General features: G+C 37.7%; 1 protein-coding gene across 4 annotated transcripts in view; it reads left to right on the top strand.

Moving 5' to 3' along the window:
- Window positions 1-20,558, top strand: part of DCC (DCC netrin 1 receptor) — a 1,139,939-nt gene that overhangs the window by 803,271 nt on the left and 316,110 nt on the right. For all 4 annotated transcript variants that reach the window (XM_058692059.1, XM_058692060.1, XM_058692061.1 and 1 more), the window contains exon 9: window positions 15,747-15,901. In XM_058692059.1, coding sequence (XP_058548042.1) covers window positions 15,747-15,901 — 155 coding nt within the window. The remainder of the gene's footprint in view (window positions 1-15,746; window positions 15,902-20,558) is intronic.

Here is a 20,558-nt window from a genome sequence, read left to right as displayed (position 1 = left end):
GACAGAATCCAAAGCAGGCTCCAGGTTCTGAGCTAGCAGCACAGAGCCCAACGCAGGGCTCAAACCCACCAACTGAGATCATGACCTGAGCCGAAGATGGATGTTCAACTGACTGACCCACCCAGGTGCCCCACCATTCATTCTTCTGTAGAGGAATAAACTAGAGGGGAGAAGCCAGGATTTAAGTGTGAGGCTTAGTCTAGTCTCTCAAATGCGTGAGTGCTTTAAACTCAAGATTCAAAAGGGACAATATAGCTTGGTTTAGCCAGAGTGGTATTTAGTATAGCATGATAATCAGAAAGAACAGTACAACTTCTCTCATGCTGTGTCTCAAAATGCTCTCTTTTCTAGTCCACAGCAATAAAGTATATCATGTTAAAGTTTCTATTTTCTCTTATAATTTGACCTGACTTTAAAATGAAAGAAATATATGTACTACACATATAGCCTATGTTTCCTAAGATTACTTATTACCACAAAGAAGTAGGCATTTGTTTTAGTCTTATCTCCAGCTCTTTAACTCTGTGGCTTTATGATGAGTCTTTGGATCTCAGTGTGCACAGCTGCCCAAAACCACAGGTAATAATTCTTGCCCAGTTGTCTATATGTTGCCACATGGATTTCCTGGAGTCACCTTAAATTTACCCTTCCCCAAACTATACTCATTGTCTCCTCCTTAAGTATATTTTCCTCTTTTTTATTCGTTTATGTTAGTACCTTCCATCCTGTTGGCTAAGCAAAAAACCCATGTCATATTTTACTCCTCCCGGCCTCCCAGCTCTGCCATTAGTCATCCTGTCTTGTCACGTCTACCTTGGCCACATCTCAGCCATGCCCCCTGTATTATCTCCATCACCACTGATCTGATCTCTGACAATAGCTTCTTGCCTTCTAATCCATCCTCCTCATTATCTCTAGTTATTTGTCTGAAATACAGTTTGGATCACTTCCTCTACTATGAAAAAAATGTGAATGTTCTTAAATTTAAATATTGCAAAATTTCTAGATAAAGACATGCACATAGTAATTTACCAAGTCCTTTGAATGGAAGTCTATATCCAATCTATATATAGGTAGAGTGTAGTTCCTATAACCTGTAATGGTTATAAATATGTCACTTAAATCTATGGATACCTGGGTGGCTCAGTCAGTTAAGTGTCCAATTTCAGCTCAGGTCATGATCTTGCAGCTCATGGGTTCGAGCCCCACATCAAGCTCTATGCTGACAGCTTGGAGCCTGGAACCTGCTTCAGGTTCTGTGTCTCCCTCTTTTTCTGTCCCTACCCTGCTCGTATGCTCTCTCTCTCTCAAAAATAAATAAACATTTATATATATCACTTAAGTCTAAATGGCTAGATTTAAAAACGGTACTATTGTTTACCAGATGTGTGACTTTTGAACATTTAATTATGTTAAAGACAGGAATAACATCTCTCTGCTATGCTGACCAAAAGGAAAATGAATTATACCTCTCAGAATTTCTATGAGAATTAATTGAAGAAATTTAAGCAAAGCATCCAGGGAAGTCACTGTACCTAGGCAGAATAGGGGGACCCAGAATAGTGTGAGCTCAGAGAAAATACGGAAAAGAGGCCAAAAATGAAGCTCAAACGGTGGTAATAATAATAATGATAGCAACAACAACAATAATAAATTGCTATTTTGTATGAACCATTTCATAGCTGCTCACTGTTTCCTACTTATAGACCATTTAGTTATTTCCCTTTCTATTGAAATATTTCTTATCTTTCAAGACAATGGATCAGTCCTCCATACCCCTTGGCTAGTAATGGCCCTTGTTAACACCAATCCCTGCAACCTCTTCATGATCTCATGTTCACACATCTTTCTCTGATGTCACTCTCTAGACTCTTATTTTCCTGTCTTCCATTTAGGACTCTGGTTACAACAAACCTTTGATTACACAGGGAACTACAATTTGTTGATTCTGCAGTGTTTTCTTGGTCCCTCATCCTTTATGTTTCCCTTCACTTATTAAACAGCTAAAACCCCTGCCTTATTATTATAAACACTGATACACCCCAAAGTTTTGCTTGCTGTTTTTTAATTTCATATTAATTTCTTGGCAAAAGCCAACTCAAGTAAATGTTATTTTCTACCTACTCTCTACTTGTCTCTTGTAGCTGAATGTAACTAGAAGAAAATGTATAATTATGCTGACTAGTTTTTAAATTCAAAACTACTCATATTAAGTTGCCCCTTAATGCTGCTAGAGATTATATTACATATATCAGGCAGTCTTTCTCACAACATGCTCCTACTTATATTTCACACCTTTTCTTTCTTCTCAAATCTCCAACATTTTTACTCTTTCCCTTACTCTTAGTTGACCTTGCTTCTAATTTCCTAGAAATAGTAGCAATCAGAAGGAGAGTTGTACAAGCTTCCATGTCTGAGTTACATACCCACGCTTGTCTTTAAGCATATAATTTATCTCCTCAAATTTCTATTAAAAAAACTGGCCATGCTCTGGATTCCATCCTTTCTTAAAACAAAACCTCAAAGCTTAAGCTATTCTTCCTCTCCCCCCATTATCAGTTTGTCCCTCTCTGGTGGATCACGTCCATCATCATACATGCATGCAGTTGTATTTTCCATCTCAACAAATTTTCCCTCAATTCTATTTTTCCCTCCTCTACCACTCTGTTCTTTATTCCCTTCAATAGCAACATTCCTTGATTTGTCTAACATCATTCCACTACCTTCTTTCATATTCCAATCATGGTTCTGTCCTTAGCATTTCATTGCAACTGCTCTTTTCTAGATTCACCAATGACCTCCATGTTGCTAAACTCAATAGTTAATTCCCAGTTCTGACATTACTTGGTCAGTAAGCAAATTTTGTCATATTTGATCACTACCCCTTTAGTGACATTTATTGTCCCCTTGGGTTCTATTACACACACTCTCCTGGTTCTACTCTAATCTAAGTAATCTAAGATTTACCTCAAATCTCCCTGACCTGTGAATATTGGATTACTTCAGATCCTAGGCTTTGAAGATCTCTTTTTTCCCCATTTGTGACTTTATATTTTGTCAGTATGCCGATATCTTCCAAATTGTATCTTTGGTGTTAAAATTTTACCTGTAGTCCTGAATCATACATCCAGATTCCTTCTTTTGATTTCTCTTGATTTCTTATGAGCATCTACAACTTATCAACAAAACCAAATACCTGGTTTCCTTCAATCCCCCTCCAAAGACTTTATTATTTCAGAGATTTCTCCATCTCAGTGAAATCTACGTATTTCTCATAACTCAAGCAAAAAACCTTGGAGTAATTGTTAATTCTTTTCTTTTTCTTATATTCTATAACCAAAAACAACCTCAAGTCTTTGCAGCACTGTCAAAATACATCCTGAATCCACGAAACAATATAATACTTGGTATTTGCTACAAAATAATAATAAAGACTGGCTATGATTTTCAGTTTTGAGCTGAGTTATGGGAATAAAGTGGGTCATCATATTATTCTGTCTAGTTTTGTGTTACTTAAAATTTTTCATAGTAAAAAATTAAAGTCAAACAAATAAATAAAAATAAAATATATACTGAATCTTATCACTTCTTTCCCTCTTTTATTACCATCAAGCCTCATCTAAACTATTGCAATAACCTTTCAAAGCTGTTCTCACCACAACACTTGGAGTAAATCTTTTAAAACATACCTTAGATCCTGTTATCTTTATGCTTCAAAACCCTCCAGTAACTATCTCATTCATAGAATAAGCAGAAATCCTTCCTGATCTGGGCCATTGTCACTTCCTGGTCTCATCACTTATTCTTGCTATTTACCTTTTTGTTCACTTCTCTCCAGCCTCACTGACTTCCTTGTAGTTTCTAAATATACCAAGAATCCTCCTCCTTCAAGATTTTGTTCATCTTGCCTAGAATGCTCCTCCCTTTGACATCCATGTGGATCATCTGTAACTTCCACTTAGTCTTTGGTGACGTGGCACCTTCTCCTGGATGCCTTACCTGACCGTTATCATTCCCTATGCCCTTTTTAATTCATATATATTTTCTTAATCCACAGCTTTATCACCTCCTACTTATTTTTTCATGTTTCCCCTTTTTTAACTCCAGAATATAAGCTTCCTGTGGGCAGGGATGTTCTTACCTCCTTTATTCACTGAGCTATTCTTAGTACCTAGGTCAATATGTAACCCATAATAAACACTCACAAAATCTTTGTTGAATTGAAACCCTAACTGAAATGTCAGCTACTATGTGAAACTCTCCACAGTTCTCAGGCTCAGAAGTCATTAATTTCTCCTTTATCCTCCCCTCATACTTTGATTACTATTATATTATTCCTACCTTTTGTCCAGTTTTGTGTTTGAGTACCTGCCTGTTCCCCCTCTGATGACTAAAACTAGATCTTATTTATAATTCCATCCCCAGTGTCTAGTCTCATGACTTCTGTAGACACTTACTGATTGGGACTAATACAATAAAGGTGGCAGAGAGACAGATGTGGTTCTTAATAGATAGTTTTTTAACAAGTAAAACAAATTATTATTTTTTAATTTATTTTTGATACGGAGACAGAGTGTGAGCGGGGGAAGGGCAGAAAGAGAGGGAGAAACAGTATCTGAAGCAGGCTCCAGGCTCCGAGCTGTCAGCACAGAGCCCAACGTGGGACTCGAACTCACAAACCATGAGATCATAACCTGAGCCGAAGTCAGACGCTTAACCGACTGAGCCACCCAGGCACCCCTAAAACAAGTTATTTTACTGAGGAAGATGAATAAGCTGATGCAGTTCAATAAAAACCTTTTTTTTAATTGAGAGAAAATAACAGTTGATTTTGAAATTTGATTCCAATATCACTGTTCATTTTCTCGCTCTCAACTAGAGTGAATATATGCCATATGTCTCTGAATGGTTAGCCGTGGTGCTTATCTGCTCATAGAGGTTTATTTAGCTCCTTAACACAATAGCTTTTTAAAAGGTGGTGGATTTAACATTTGCCTCAGACTAGCAATGAATTTGTCAGGCAAATTACTCTAGCTCAGATTATCATTAATCTGTCTGACTGGTTAATGGTGTCAATAACGCAAGTACCATAGTTAACACTTTTTTTTTTTTATTCAGCCCCTTGGGTGCTTTCATTTCATAAGTGAGAGAGCAGCATAAATTCCAGAACCTGAAAGCCAGGATTCACAGAGATTCGATTGCTTCACAGATATCCAACTATCCCCTCCTTGTACCTAAAACTTGTTAGAATTGAAAGTGATTGTTGAAATCATAGTACAACTTCTTGCTACTTAGACATTTAGAAACTGATAGAGGAGGGGTAAGTCACATGCCTAAGGCCACAGAGTAAGCATCCGTGATGAGAGCGAGCATTATTGAGTATTCAATAATACTTACTGTGGCAGATGCCAGGCTAAGCATCTTACATAAATTAATTTATTTCATCCTCACAACAAAACATTATCCACATGAGTCTTAAAGAAGACCACTTACATTTCTGGTATACAGATAGTAAGTTGTAGAACCAGGATGTAATGCCGACCTGATTCCAAAACAGGTGTTCTGTGAATCATTACACCAACTTGCTCCTAACATAGTTGCTGGATTAACCTGGAAGAGAATCTGGCTTTCTTGATATTTTCAGAATTATGACAAGAATTTACCCTATAGGCTTCTTCCCAATAGTTTTATGATTTAATGCCTAAGTTGATTTCTGTCATTTATTTACCCGTTATAAATGCAGTAGCAAACTTTTTATGCATGTATAGAACATTATACTTCCCATTCACTAATCTAAAATTACTTATGGAGTGTGACAACAGTGTAGCCAAAAGGTTAAAGTAATGTGGCTATGGAATTCAACTGCATGGATTTTAGTCCTGGCTCAGACTTTTACTGGCATCATGGCCCTGAGATAATTACTGGTGCTTTAGATTGCTCACATGGGATAATAATAGTAACTGACATGTAAAGTTATGACGACTTTAAAAACTGCTAGTACCTAAAACATTTGCTTATTGCCTGGTGTCCAAAAGCACTCAATTCTTGTTAGCCAGTTCTCCGTGCAAATTATTGTGTGCGTTAGAAATAAAAATCAGTGTGGGGTGCCTGGGTGACTCCATTGGTTAAGCCTCTGACTTTGGCTCAGGTCACGATCTCACTGTCCGTGGGTTAGAGCCCTGCATTGGGCTCTGTGCTGACAGCTCAGAGCCTGGAGCCTGCTTCTGATTCTATGTCTCCATCTATCTCTGTCCCTCCCCTGCTCGCTCGCTCTCTCTCTCTCTCTCCCTGAAAAATAAATAAACATTGAAAAAAAGAAATAAAATCAATGAAATATAAGTGTTCCCCAATTTGTATTTAAAGGGGACCTTATCGCTTTACACACATTTGCCCATTTGATCCTCAGATAAGGCAGGTATGATAATTTCCATTTTATAGATCTCCGTGCCTTGCTCTGTTCAGAAAATCTAAAAAACATTGCCTAAGAAGCTACACAACTAGTAAATATTAGAAGAAAGATTTAAATGCAAGGTTTCTAGTCCAGCGATCTTGTTACTGTACCATACAAAATAAAAGATATTTCCTAAAAGAGGCACACGGGAAGCACTGCGGGAGTTCAGATGAGAGAATTAAACCATTTTCATGAGCATCATTCAATTTAATCCTCACAATGACCGTGTGAGGTAGGCAGATAAGGGACCAGGGACCGGCATCTTCTTTTTGCAAATGAAGTAGGGAAGACTCCAAGATAGCCCCTGACTTGCTCAAGGTCACACACCCATTCTGTGGCAGAACCAAGGCTGGACTGGGTCTTCCAACTTGCAGACCTGTATGGTTTACATTGCTTTATGCTGCCTCAGAAAACCTCTGCTCACCGCTCATGATTAGAGGCCACCTTTCCATGATTGGCACAGAGGATTCATTTTAGGATTCATCGCGCATTACATTCTCACCATGGCATTTACGTATTCCTTCCCTGCTCCCCAGTGCTGACGACTGTGCAGCTGATGAAACTGCTTATGAAGGGAGGGTGCTGTGAAGGAAAGACAGCAAGACTCAGATTCCAAAGCTCCGTGTTCTGGTCCTGGCCTAGAGGCTGGCAAAGTTAGTCCCCCTTTCGCTCTGCTTCTCTGTAGAATGTAAAACCCTGCCCTTTCTATGTCAACATGTTCTGAGATCATTGAATAAGAGAGTGGTGGTTTAATTCCTCCAATGGACTTAGGGTATACTGAAAAATAAAACATGCTCTGTATAAATGCCATATACAAATGAATGACCCTTTATTCACTTGTGAGTTGCCTGTGTGTCCAGCTCCGTGTTGGGAAGAATAGAGAAGCCAACAGTCTTTTTGGTGGCAGGTTAGCAACGTTGAGAGGATTGCTCCACTGAAACATATATAACTGCACACTGAATTAAGAGCCTGAAGGAAAGGAATGTGCTTTAGGAGAGATGCAAAGTGCATGGTGTCTATGCCATGGTCAGATCTGTTGCTGCAGAGCGAAGTTAGACCAATGTGGTCGGCTGAGTGGATGTCAGAAAGCCACTGAGGCTATAGCTGAAGTCCAGGCAATAAAGGATGGTGGATCAAACTGAGGCTGGATCACTAGAGATGGAGCAATAGAAACATATCATTCTAGAGATATTTAGGAAGTGAAATTGATAGGAGCAGGTGACAGATTGACATTCATGGTGAGACAACAGAGGTGTTCAAGGACAGTTCCTAGTTTTCTGGCTTATTTAAATGGAAGGATGGGAGGGTAACTCGCTGACATTGGGATGCCGGAAAAGACCCAGATTTGAAAACGCAGATGATAAATTCAGCTTCAGACGTGTTGGTTTTTACGTACATTCAAGTGGCTATGTCAAGTAGAGCCTTCAGAAGAAGGAAACTGGCTGGAGCTCAGAGAAGAAGTTTGGGCCAGAAATATGTATCTGTGTCAGGAATTTGTCAGCATATGGATGTAGACTGAAGCTAGAAAAGGAGAAATGGGTCATCCCCCCACCCCAAAGAGAAATAAAACCAAGAAGAGGTCTCAGAACTGAGTCATATTTATTAAGGGGCAGAGGCTGAAACTAAACAAAATAAACAGCTTGAAACAAAAAGCTTTTTTTTTTCCCATGAAAAGATAGATTTTTTTTATCTTTTGTTGCAGTAGCTATTTGTTATGTCACTAGTGTCTTGGGCACGTAGCAGACACTGAAACAGAGATATATTAAAGTAAACTTTTCACAAGTCTGTTCCTTGCACTATGCTGTTTAAAAATTCAACAAGAAACAGAATTCTTAGCCAAAGTTTAGTCAAAACTCCCTCTGACCCAATAGATGATCTCCATTTTCCATTATGCTTTATCTGGTGGTAAGTCATCTCTGAAACTGCTTTTCCTTCAAGATAGCACTTGATTCCAAACTCTCTGGTTCTGAAATCATAAGGAGTATAGCATTGGGTAACTGTTGCTGCTATTGCTTTGAGCCCTATTCTAGTAAACACCATATTTCAGTTTTGAAATCTTCTCATCATTGTACCATTCTTGTCCTCACTAAAGAAATGAATGTGAAAATGGAATGGATAAAAAGGGGTTGCTAGAAATCTTTCCACTAGAAATAGCATAGTTCCTTCCCTATAAATCACCATTAGTGTAACTCATCCCGTTGAAGCAACTAATTAGGTGTCTGATACCTCAAGACAGCATTGTTTGCTCACCTCACACCTGTAACTAAATGTTAACACCCTGGTGCACTTGGGCAAGACAATATATGTTTACTTAATATGTACACTAGGGATATGTTATAAATGATCCAGTAAGAAACAGTGTTATGCTTAAATTGCACTTCTGAAATGTAAATGCGGAAGTGCTGAATGCAATGAAAACACACACACACACACACACACACAATTTTCTATTCCCAACAAAGAATATTAGATTAGAAAGTCTCCTTTGAGTAGATCCCACCCTGTTTTCAAATAATGAAAACAAGAACTAGGAAGGTGAGGTGGCATGCCAAAGGCCACACAACTAAGTTGAGGTGGAAAAATGGAATTGAATCCAGCTCTCTAAACATTCTGGAGATCACACTGTGTGGGAATGTTATGAAGTTATTCTATTAATTTTTTACATTTATTTATGCATTCATTTAAAAATTTGTGAGCCCCAGCAACATAGCTAGTTTTTAGTGGGTATATATGCTGAGTGCCAACAAAATGTGAATGGAATGTGGCTTCTCTTCTAAAGTAATTCACAATTGAGTTAAAGACAGGCATGTCTATTAATACCATGTGATATGTGCTACAATAGATCTATAAACCAAGAGCAGCAAAAGCATAAAAGGGAGAGATTTAATGCTTCTGGAATCAGAGGACATGATGGTAGGAAACGTCCAGCAAGTGATTTCATTTGAATTGGATTTGAAGAATGAACAAGCTTTTACCAAAGTGAGAAGGAACTATGAGTCAGGAGAATATAACTCCAGAATAAATGAAACTAAACTAAACTAAACTAAACTAAACTAAACTAAACTAATGAAAGGCAGAATGGCAATAGCTGGGGAGGCAGAGATGGCTATGGTGTTGTAGAGCCTGGTCACTCATTGTAGGTAAGTGTGAAAAGGTTTGGGCCACATCTTGAAGGTCTTTGGATCTTTCCACAAGGAGTTGAGATGTATTAGCCATAAAATGGCAGTGAGCACAATGTTTGGGGCATGGAGTTGACAGATTACATTTGTTAGAAGAGTATCTCTTATCAATGGAAAGAAAGAATGAGGAAAACTAATGACAAAAAAAAAAAAAAAAAAGGAAAAGCTATTACATTGTAATACATTGTAAGTACAAACCAGAGAAGGAATTGGTTTCAGGCTCAGGAGAATACAGCCTAACCGGAGTTAGGTCTTTAAAACAATTTTTTTAATGTTTATTATTTATTTTTGAGAGAGACAGAGACAGAGCACAAGCGGGAGAGGCACGGAAAGAGAGGGAGACAGAGAATCCGAAGCAGGGTCTGGGCTCTGAGCTGTCAGTACAGAGCTCAACGTGGGGCTCAATCTTATGAACTGTGACATCATGACCTGAGGCAAAGTCAGATGCTTAGCTGTCTGAGCCACCCAGGTGCCCCCAGAGTTAGGTCTTAATGCAATTTGTGCAACTACCAGCTTGGACTTCATGGCTCACAATGTGTCAGCACCCAAGACTTTGCCATCTGATTTCTGAAAAGCAGCAGCATTGTCGTTATTAGGTCAAAGTGTGTGCTTTTAGAACATAGCAGTTATTTCCTAAGAAACCTCCACCAGGTAACCCAAAGCACCTAAAAGTAGAATTTACAAGAAAGGAATGTCTCCTATTTGTGAACCCTTCTTGGTCTCCATATAAAAGAGGAGGGCAAGTTGCCTATAGTTGTTTCAGCCAGCATGAGGAGACAGACTTTTTATATTTATATTTGGTGTGAATTTTCACTGAATGAATTTATAGTGAATGAATTCTAGAAGGCACAAGTGACTTGTTCCCTTTATTTCAGTCAACTGATCTTGAACCTGCCTGAACTCCACACTGCCAACTCAGAGTCAGGTGGAACGGAAGTGAAGGAATGAAACTTTGTCAATAATACAGCTGATGCCACAGCCATGATTCTGAGCTCTGTGGATTTGAAGGGCAGTTACGTCTTTAGAGTCATAGGAGAGAACTTCACCAAGAGACAGCTGGTCTGAACCCCTGCTACTTTCCCGAAGATAGTTGGTACAGTGACAGGCATAACACCCCAAACACAATGGTTGGGTAAACTCCTAACATCTATTATTCTTTGTTCTTCAATACCTAGTTGGTTTATTTGCCCATTCACAGAGGAATGTGGACCAGAGTGTTCAGAGAGAAAATTGTAATTGCCAACTGATCCAACGTGGAGACTCTGGAGAGTGTAACTACTTCAGGTGGCTGGCAGTGGCTTATTGTGAGACGAGAGACCAGTAATAAATGGCCCTTCCAAACTCAAGAGTTTTACTTACTTGTTGGGAATGATTTGTGGTATTTTATTTTTCAACTATTAAAGCATGAAAGGAATGATCAAAAGTGCCTGAAAGTCTTTGGGGCTTACAACTGAACCAATCTGTGAGGGACAACAGGCAGGAAATACCAGGTTCCCAGAATACATTTGTCTGCCTTCAGCAGTTTGAAGTCCCTCCACTAGGGCCCAAGGAACCACCAGAGCAGCCTGGCAACACAGGCCAGACACCAGCAGTGTGGACGTCACATTTCACAGGGCTCTGTTGTGAATTCAGGGAACACCGATTCCTTCTCAGTGTGCTGTCCGTGAAGCCTACACCTTTTAAAAATAATACTATTTTTTTTTAATGTTTGCTTCTTTTTGAGAGAGAGAGACAGACAGAGTGTGAGTGGGGGAGGGGCAGAGAGAGAGGGAGACACAGAATCCGAAGCAGGCTCCGGGCTCTGAGCTGTCAACACAGAGCTCAATGCCGGGCTCAAACTCATGAACCGTGAGATCGTGACCTGAGCCACAGTCGGACACTTAACCGACTAGGCCACCCAGGCGCCCCCAAAATATTATTTTCATTATCAGAATTTGTTCAGTACCCCTAGTTATGACCACCTTTAAAATTTAACTTATCTCAGAAAACAAAATTAACTTTACAGTAAATATTTTAAAAGTGGTGTTTATTTTATTTTTTTTTTGAGGGAGGTGGTTGGGTGGGGGCAGGGGGAGCAAGCCCATACAGTTCAGTGAAACCCATTTATGTATTTTTTTTCTTCTGGGTTGTACCTCTTATTAATTTCTCTCCTCATATTCTAGTTCTGAATACTTTGTGGAAAAGTCCTCTTCTTGGACTCAAGAATACTTATTTCCTATGAGATTATGGTGGCATTTTGTTATAATAATAAAAATAACAGCAGTTACTATCATGGATGTGAGACTTCATGTTGACGACCAGGCACATGCCTACTGCTTTATGTGGTTCCAGCATCTCATTCAATTCTCTAGAAACCCTATGAGGTAAACATTTTTACGGCACCAATTAGCACTTGAGGACTCAGGTTCAGCTAAACTGAGAGAGCCGAAAGAACAACCCCAGACTTAAGAATGATGAAGCCACTCCAGTCTAAAAAATATTTTCATTGTGACCTCACTTTGATTACATGAGCAGATGTCTGAAAAGTGGCACATAAATTGAAGTGTTTCGATTAAATCATTATTAAACCATTAAGCTTGTACATTGAATGGGTGCCTGGGTGGCTCAGTCGGTTAAGCATCTGACTTCAATTCAGCTCAGGTCACGATTTCACACTTTGTGGGTTCGAGCCCCACGTAAAGCTCTGTGCTGACAGCTCAGAGGTTGCAGCCTGCTTCGGATTCTGTGTCTCCCTCTCTGGCCCTCCCGCTCATGCTCTGTCTCTCTCTCAAAAATGAATGAACATTAAAAACGTTTAAAAAAGAGTGTACATTGAAGAAACTGGTGGTCAACCCGGGGCAGTGCTAGCATGTGGTTAGAGTAGGGGGGTAGAGTTGTGTTGAAGTTATTTGTGGAGAAAGCACCCTTTATTTGCTTAAATTGTATTTTTCTCCAGATTGCTACCATAGAAATATTTTCTAAAGATGCTTTATTCACACTTTGTATAATATTGAGTATACTTAATGAGTATACTTTTCTTCATGACTGTTATTAATTTGGGATACTTTTTCAAGGCTGATACAGATTATGGGAGCCTAAAACTCTTCTCTTCATAATAAAAACCAGCATCCACTTTTGTATGTGAGTGATGATCTTTGACATTCTTACGTGCCCAGATTTTCTTGCCTCTTTTTCCTTTGAAGAATGTCTGTTCAAGAGATTATGCCAGCATGTCCCGGAACACAGATCTTTCCACTGAATTCTTTAGTAGTATCAGAATAAAGTTGATTATGAAAGCCATTTTTCCTTATAGATACCCAAGAAGTTTGGTATGCAAATCTGACATTCATGACAACTATGTTACTTGGATTCTAGGAAACATATCACAGCAGTTGACAGATTCATCTCACAGTGGTTTCTGAATGCCTAACATCCCTTCTCCTTTATGGCCTTATATCTTCTACCCAAAGTGCCCATGATCCAAATAAGCCCCTCATTTCCCCACAGTTGTTAAATGATATCAATACTGGGTTTAAAGGATGAATCCCCAGCTTTCATTTTTAACTCTGTTATCTACTAACTGTAAGCCCTTCGGAAATAAAAAAACAAAACAAAACATTACTTTTCCAAATTACACTTTTGCATCTGTATAATGATAAAATCATACTATCTATATAAAAGAGCTGCATGAGGCAATGTATCTAAAAGTTCTGCTAAAGAAAACTAAATAAGATGCAAAAACCCATATATCCACAAGGCATATGTTCTGATTGTAAGGGTCTTCTTTTATAAAGCAACTTGTTGGCCTCCATAATCTTAGGTGGGTAGAAGAGAGTAGTGTGATACATGGTATGTGGGAGCATTATCTGATGTCTTAGCCCTACCTACTTTCCATTACTATTGAATCCCACCCAGCTCCTTCCCCCTCCTATAAGTCACACTTCAGCCTTGCAGCAACTTAACACAGCACTCCTAAAGGAATACCTAAACCTTAGGCTATATGTAGATTCATACAGGGTGTTTGTTTTTTATTGTGGTAAATATACATCATGTAATATTTATAGGTTTAACCATCTTTAAGTATGGAGTTCTGTGGCATTAAGTTCATTCACCTGTATTAGCACTATCCCCACCCTCTATCTCCAGAACTTTTTCATCTTCCTCAACTGAAACTCTCTACCCATTAAATAACTTCCTCTTCCTCTCTCCCCCTAGACCCTGGTAACTACTCTGGGTACATATTTTAATTATTAGCAGTAATGGATAAAATAACACTACCTGCTATAATGAACAAGCCCTAATATTTATAATGGTTCAAAACCGTTTGACTCTATAAAGTAGAAAAAGGATGTTCCTGATTGGCAAGCAGTTCTCCCAGCTCTTCTCCAGAATTCTTGCAAATCTGGACTGCTCCATCATCCATATATGGCTTGACTACCCCAGGCCCACAGGTGAAGGAAGAGAACACAGAGGTGACCACGTGTGCAGATTTTCTAGGCCAGACCTAGAATCAGCACATGTTGTGTAACCTCAAACTCACTGGGTGTGCTCGGTCACATGACCTTGTCTCGCTCCCACAGGGGCTGGGAAATACAGGCAAGCACATGAAGAAGAAATGAGTTTGAGGATGAACCAGCCAGTCTCTGCTATATCAGTCAAATTAAGATTGTATACATGCTCAAGAATCACCATTAATTCCCTTAGAACTTTGTGGGGTTTTTTTTTTCTCTTTGGAGACCTAATTTGCCCTGACAGACATTTTAAATATTTCCCCAAACATAATAAAACAACATGGCAAAATTAAAATGCACATATAATTCCACTGAAATGCAAGAGACAGTATCTAGAAATAGAAGACTTAAGTATCAGTTGAGTAGGGACACCTGGGTGGGATGCTCAGTAGGTTGAGCATCAGACTCTTGGTTTTGGCTCAGGTCATGATCCCAGGGCTGTGGAATCGAGCCCCGCATTGGGCTCTGCACTGAGCGTGGAGCCTGCTTAGGATCCTCTCCCTCTGCCCTTCTCCCCTACTTATGCACATTCTCTCTCTCACTCTCTCTTAAAAAAAAAAAAAAAAGGAGGAGGAGGAGGAAACTGTTGTCTAGTTTAGAAGGAGTTTCTTCTTCACCTGTCAGTAAATTATAAGAGACCAACGAGGATACAAATGTCTACAATAATGTGTGTTCTTAAAGAATACTTTAGTAGTTATTGTTTCTTATATGTTAGCATCTATATTCATAGGGCTTGTAAATTATAAGGAGGAGGAGGAGGAGAAGGAGGAAACTGTTGTCTAGTTTAGAAGGAGTTCCTTCTTCACCTGTCAGTAAATTATAAGAGACCAATGAGGATACAAATGGTCTACAATAATGTGTGTTCTTAAAGAATACTTTAGTAGTTATTGTTTCTTATATGTTAGCATCTATATTCATAGGGCTTGTCCTCTCTTAATATGTACTACACCTTGCACCATGATCAGATTAATTCATTTGTCTGGAATCACTGAGGCAGTTTTTGATTGGGAAATGAATTCGACACACATAGATGTGGCTTGATGAACAAGGCAAGTAGACACGTTGCAATTTCTCCTCACGTAGAAAGGAATCTACCCTCCTTCACTAATTGCACTTAACGTAACCACAGGAACTCAAGCTCCATGCACATCAACACTTAGCATCTGCCTTTTCCTTTCATACAATGAGAGAAAATGCATAAATGCATTTGTTGGCAATACTGACAAAGACCGATTTGTGGAATAATTGAAACCTTGATTTCTGTCATTAGCCGGATGTTTACAAAATGCATCTTCCTGTCTACATTCCAGATGTTTCTTCTTATTTTAATAGCTCTTTGTCATGAGTTGTGAATTCTAAATTGTAAAATGTCAAGGAAAAAGACTTTAGTTTGCAAGTTTCATGGGAATGGCATAAACTTGAAATCCCCCAGAACCCTGTAATATTTATTTGTAGGCCCTTCCAATCTATTTCCCATAGTAAGCCAGAGGCCTTGATTTACAGCAGAGTCAACACTAAATGAGAAAGCAGACTTCGGTCCATCTCACTGCTTTGGCACATTAAGTAAATGTTTGGCTAAAAGCACTCATGTTAAAATAATCTTTCCCTGAAACTTTTATTTCCCAGGGAACGAGCATTGAATACATCCCAGCCTGGGTCCCTTCAGCTTACTGTGGGAAACCTGAAGCCAGAAGCCATGTATACCTTCCGAGTTGTGGCCTACAATGAGTGGGGACCAGGAGAGAGTTCTCAACCCATCAAAGTGGCCACTCAGCCAGAGTGTGAGTATGAAAATAGAAGGGCACATTTAGAAACTATTTCTTCTTGCTGGCAATATCCTTGAATCCTGTCATAGACATTTCTTAAGGTAACAAGATGGAAGGAATATTTCTGAAGCAACCCATTAAACTCGAGGATTTTTAAAGGTAAGATAACTTTTTAACCAAATGGCCTCCCCCATTTAGGCCATAATGGCAAATTGACAACTGTAAAGGCCTAATCCATCCACGCAATCTACATGTTCACTTCTTAAGTAAGTAACTAACTCTGCCAGCCAGGCCTTTATCATCCACATTGGGTATCCGTCTCCCCCACTGATTTTTTATGGGGTTTTCCAAGTTTGTCTATCAAGAATGTAACATCAAAGGTGAAAGAACAACCATATAGGACTTCCAAATACAGGGACTTATCAAATAACTTAAACATGCACTGAATGCCCTTAAGGAGATTCCAAAAGCAAGCCACAGCTCAAGAAATAAAAAGAGATAATCACTATTGGGCAATCTCATGATCCTCTAACTAAAATCACTATATTAAACCACATCTTCACAAAGTAAAACAGTTGAATGTTCTTTGACCATGTTATAATTCACGGATTTCTACTTTTAAAATGGAATAGCTCCAAAGCTATACAGTTGAAAGATGTCAATCTTATAAAATTTTGTCGTTTTTTTTCTATTAAACTTCTAATGTTATTTGGAAAGATTGATTACTGATGAGCAGTTTGCCAGCTTTATCTTGTTAAAATTTTTAAAAATTATAGTCGAAAGTCTAAATGAAATGAATGACTACTTGTAACAAACTACATTATTTAGACACCTAGTTGTATCTACTCCTTTTTCTTTTCATTCATGATACTATTCCGTTTGGGTTCCTGTTCATTTTATTTTTAAAAAAAACCTATGTTTCATTTTAGAATCATCTCACATGCTTTTGGAAGATGGTGAAGTAGAAATTAGAAATCTTTTAATTGATAAATATGAGGAAATAATCTTTGCATGTCAATTTTTGGGTATTTTAAATTAGCATGTTGATGAAGAGGGAGCAGTAACCCTCTGATATGTAGTGTAGTGCTGGTTTCATGCTCTATACTTGGCAAAATCTACATTCTTCTTTTTTCTACTCAGACAAGGTCACAAAGACTAAATGTTAAGAAATTGGAATAAAAAATGTGTTAGTGATTGGAGAGAGGGCTGAACTGTACAAATCTTAGAAATATTTGCCTCATAGAAATAAAATGCCAAACAGCATCTTTAAAGGCATAGTATGTACAGGTATCAGATAATGTTTAGGAAATACAGGCTCCAACACAGGATCCAGAAGCTACAGCAGGGCACTAAGCCACATTCCATGCAGTACGTTAGGTGACATCACTGGTTGTTATGTCCATAAATGAAGCCAGTTCTATCTCTAAGTATCTGTTCTTGAGAATGTTTTTAGTGTTTGTATTTAAATCACTAAATAATGCCAACTTCCATTTCACAATGTCTATGTTTTAGTCATCAGTTTCTTTATTAACTTATTCTTTATAGATCATATATAAAGAGAATCAATAACTTTTATGAATATATGATATTTATAATCAACAAAGTTGAATAAAAACAAATTAGGTAATATATATATATATATATATATATATATATGTACACACACACACACACACATATATATATAATTTTTTTAAATGGTGCATGCCATGTTGTATGCAGACCAACAATTTAAAGACTCATCAGAAACTCTCTAAAGGAAAACCTCATTTAATTTTGTAATGGTAGAACATAAATGTTAAAAGCTTATTTATTTTCAAAAGATCTAATTTCTATGAATTATCTGAATTCTTTACTTCCTAATCTTAATGGTATCCTAAGAATTTGTTTTAGTGTACATTTCAAGGCTGACTGGCCATGATTATATTATGTTTCTGATAAAAACCATAGGGAGACAGCCTTGTTTTTTAAGACTGAGCAACATTATTTTTTCTTCTATCAATTCCATTGTTTCTAAGTATCCAACTAAAAATATCAATTTATAGAGTTTTATTTTTAACTTACTTTCTCTTATGCCAACTTTTCAAAGCCAAGGGACAAGAAAGTATTTTTCATTTGACCCTGACTCATTTCATGAAAATACTACTAATGATATAATATTTTCTACCATATTTAATATCATTAATAAAAAGAAAATCAGACAGTGATTATTTGTATCACACATATGGCCTTAGCTTATAAAACAAAAACAGTAACATAATTCAATTTATAAATATGTTTAATGAACATCTGCTATGTTCCTAATACTGTTTCCTGCCATCTGAATCATGTTAGAAAAGCATATGTGTGTAATGAAATAATAGCACTTATGGATTTCAGAAGATTCTTAAGGAGGCAAATATTCCAAATGTGTAACAATAACAAAACAAAGTAAGGGAACTTGTAGGAAGTTGTTAAGTGAAATATTACCATTTCAATCATGGGTTTGCATGTGGGCCCATTACCTGGGATGGTTGAGGCATAGTGTCTAGCTTTTTTGTATTTTTAAATTACATCATGCCTGCTTCCTCAAGCAAGTGTTGTATTTCAAAGACAGCTGCCTTAGCCCTTTTGTATGTCTTCCATTCCTCCTCATTCAGTAAGTAGTCTGAGAATTTGTGCAGAGGACCTTATGTGTGTGCTGGTTTCAGTAAGCATTTACTTTGCTTAGAAATTAGCATAAATGATGATAAAACTAAATGCCTGACTGAATAAAGTATGTTGCTTGTTAGAACTGTTGTCTGATATAAGTGATCTTTTCCCCAGAAAATGAAATGTAGAATCTTTCTGCTTTGGTAACATGAAGGAGCTTAGAATTTTTTCACCAAGGGCATAATAATGACCTTAGAATTCTAACCATGTGTTGGCCTTTAATAACAGCATCATTATTAAATCACTTCTGTTCTTACTGCTGCATGGAGTAAGAATTCTTTCCTTTACAGGCCATTGTTTACTTGAATGGGGGTGGGGAGTGACCTGATTCTGTTTTGTTGAGAATTGCCTTAGATAATTCCCCTCTTACTTAGTAGATACATAGATAAGAATAAATCAAGCTAGATAAACAGTACATTCAGAATATCCTTTAGATGTACAAAACAGTTAGCCAACTCCTTCAATTCATTTACATTAAGAATACTGTGTAGCTCACTTGCTGTCTTTATTACAGACATTAGAATAAATAAATTATGTTATCATGACTAATAGGTACTATATGTGTATTTTATCTTCTCTTGTTAACACAAAATGCCATTTTGGCAATTTAAAAATATGTCTAGGATAAGGAACACTTCATCTTCTTCAACCCTGCTTGATAGTGTACCAATTGCTGAGGAAGATGGAACATTCTAGAGATCCTGTGCTTCATTTCCTCTCCTCTCCTCTCTTATTTCTCCTTCGTCTCTCTCTCTCCTTTCCTCCCCTTCTAGCCCCACACCCCCCCTCCTCAGCTTATGAGCCTACTGTTATTTTTTTTTAGAGGAAGTTCAAAGGCTGATTTTATTATTTGGCTAAAATTCAGAATTTAGAGGCAAGGGAGGTGGGCAATTCTATCATTATTACTTTCCCTGACAAAATGATCTCATCTTTTGAAAATGGGCTTCATCTGGGTATGCATTTGGTTGCTCCTTTTATCACTGTTTTTCCAAATATGATGTAGTAATTGTACACTAAAATTACATAGCTTTTATACAAATTGAATTTCAAGTTTTCCATAATATTTGAAAATATTAACTCTATTATGAAAACCATATTCTCAAGGAATAAACACTAATGGAAAATATGTCTGAAATATAAATCAGCCAACAACTGTTTCTAAAACTGCATACATTTTGTAGTAATCATTTAAAGAGATCAACAGCCCCAGATCCAGTTTATGAAATAATCACCCAGAATAGAAAAGCTTGATTTAAAGGAAGGTTTATGTCCCCTGATTATATCTTCCTTTTGCTAAACCCTTGCTTCTTCCCCCTGCCTTTATGGTGTGTAATTTCTCCACTGTATTATCAGCTGGATTTAAGTCCCTGCCTGCTTAAGACTTGTCTAATCTTTTCATACCACATGTGGAGAGTTTTTGAATTATTATTTGGGGTCCTTTAAGATGCTGTTAAGGCAGTTTAATCGTGAAGAATGTTAAAATGGACCACATACTGGCCTAGGGCTTCAGTTAGAATGGGAAGCCTATTTGCTAGACCACAACCCAATTATCCACAAAACCCTTTTATATTTGAGTTGTGAGTAATATTCTTAGTCCATTATATTTACACTGAAAAGATGAGTGAAATCCACCCCCCCCCCCAGGTTGAGTCACTTTAGAATATATTATCCAGAAGCATAGGCATATTTTCTTTTTTCCCTCCTTCCATGGATATTCATTCATTTATTGACTCATTCATTCATTCATTCATTCGAATAGGGCTCTACTTGTACAGTTGTTATGAGGGAAATGAGAAATTTCTGAACATCATTTGTTCAATATTAGTACCTGAATCCTAGGGCAAGTTTCTTAATCCTTGAGACCTCAGTTTCCCTAACTATAAATTGAAGATATGGTTTATTCCTCTTCTTTCTAGAAGAAATGTGATAACATATGAGAAGCTCCTGAGTCTTCCCTGGCATCAAGTAGACAGTCAATAGA

Source organism: Neofelis nebulosa, chromosome 11 (genome assembly GCF_028018385.1).
Source record: "Neofelis nebulosa isolate mNeoNeb1 chromosome 11, mNeoNeb1.pri, whole genome shotgun sequence".
In the NCBI taxonomy this organism is placed as follows: domain Eukaryota; kingdom Metazoa; phylum Chordata; class Mammalia; order Carnivora; family Felidae; genus Neofelis; species Neofelis nebulosa.
This window is presented reverse-complemented; position numbering and strand designations above follow the sequence as displayed.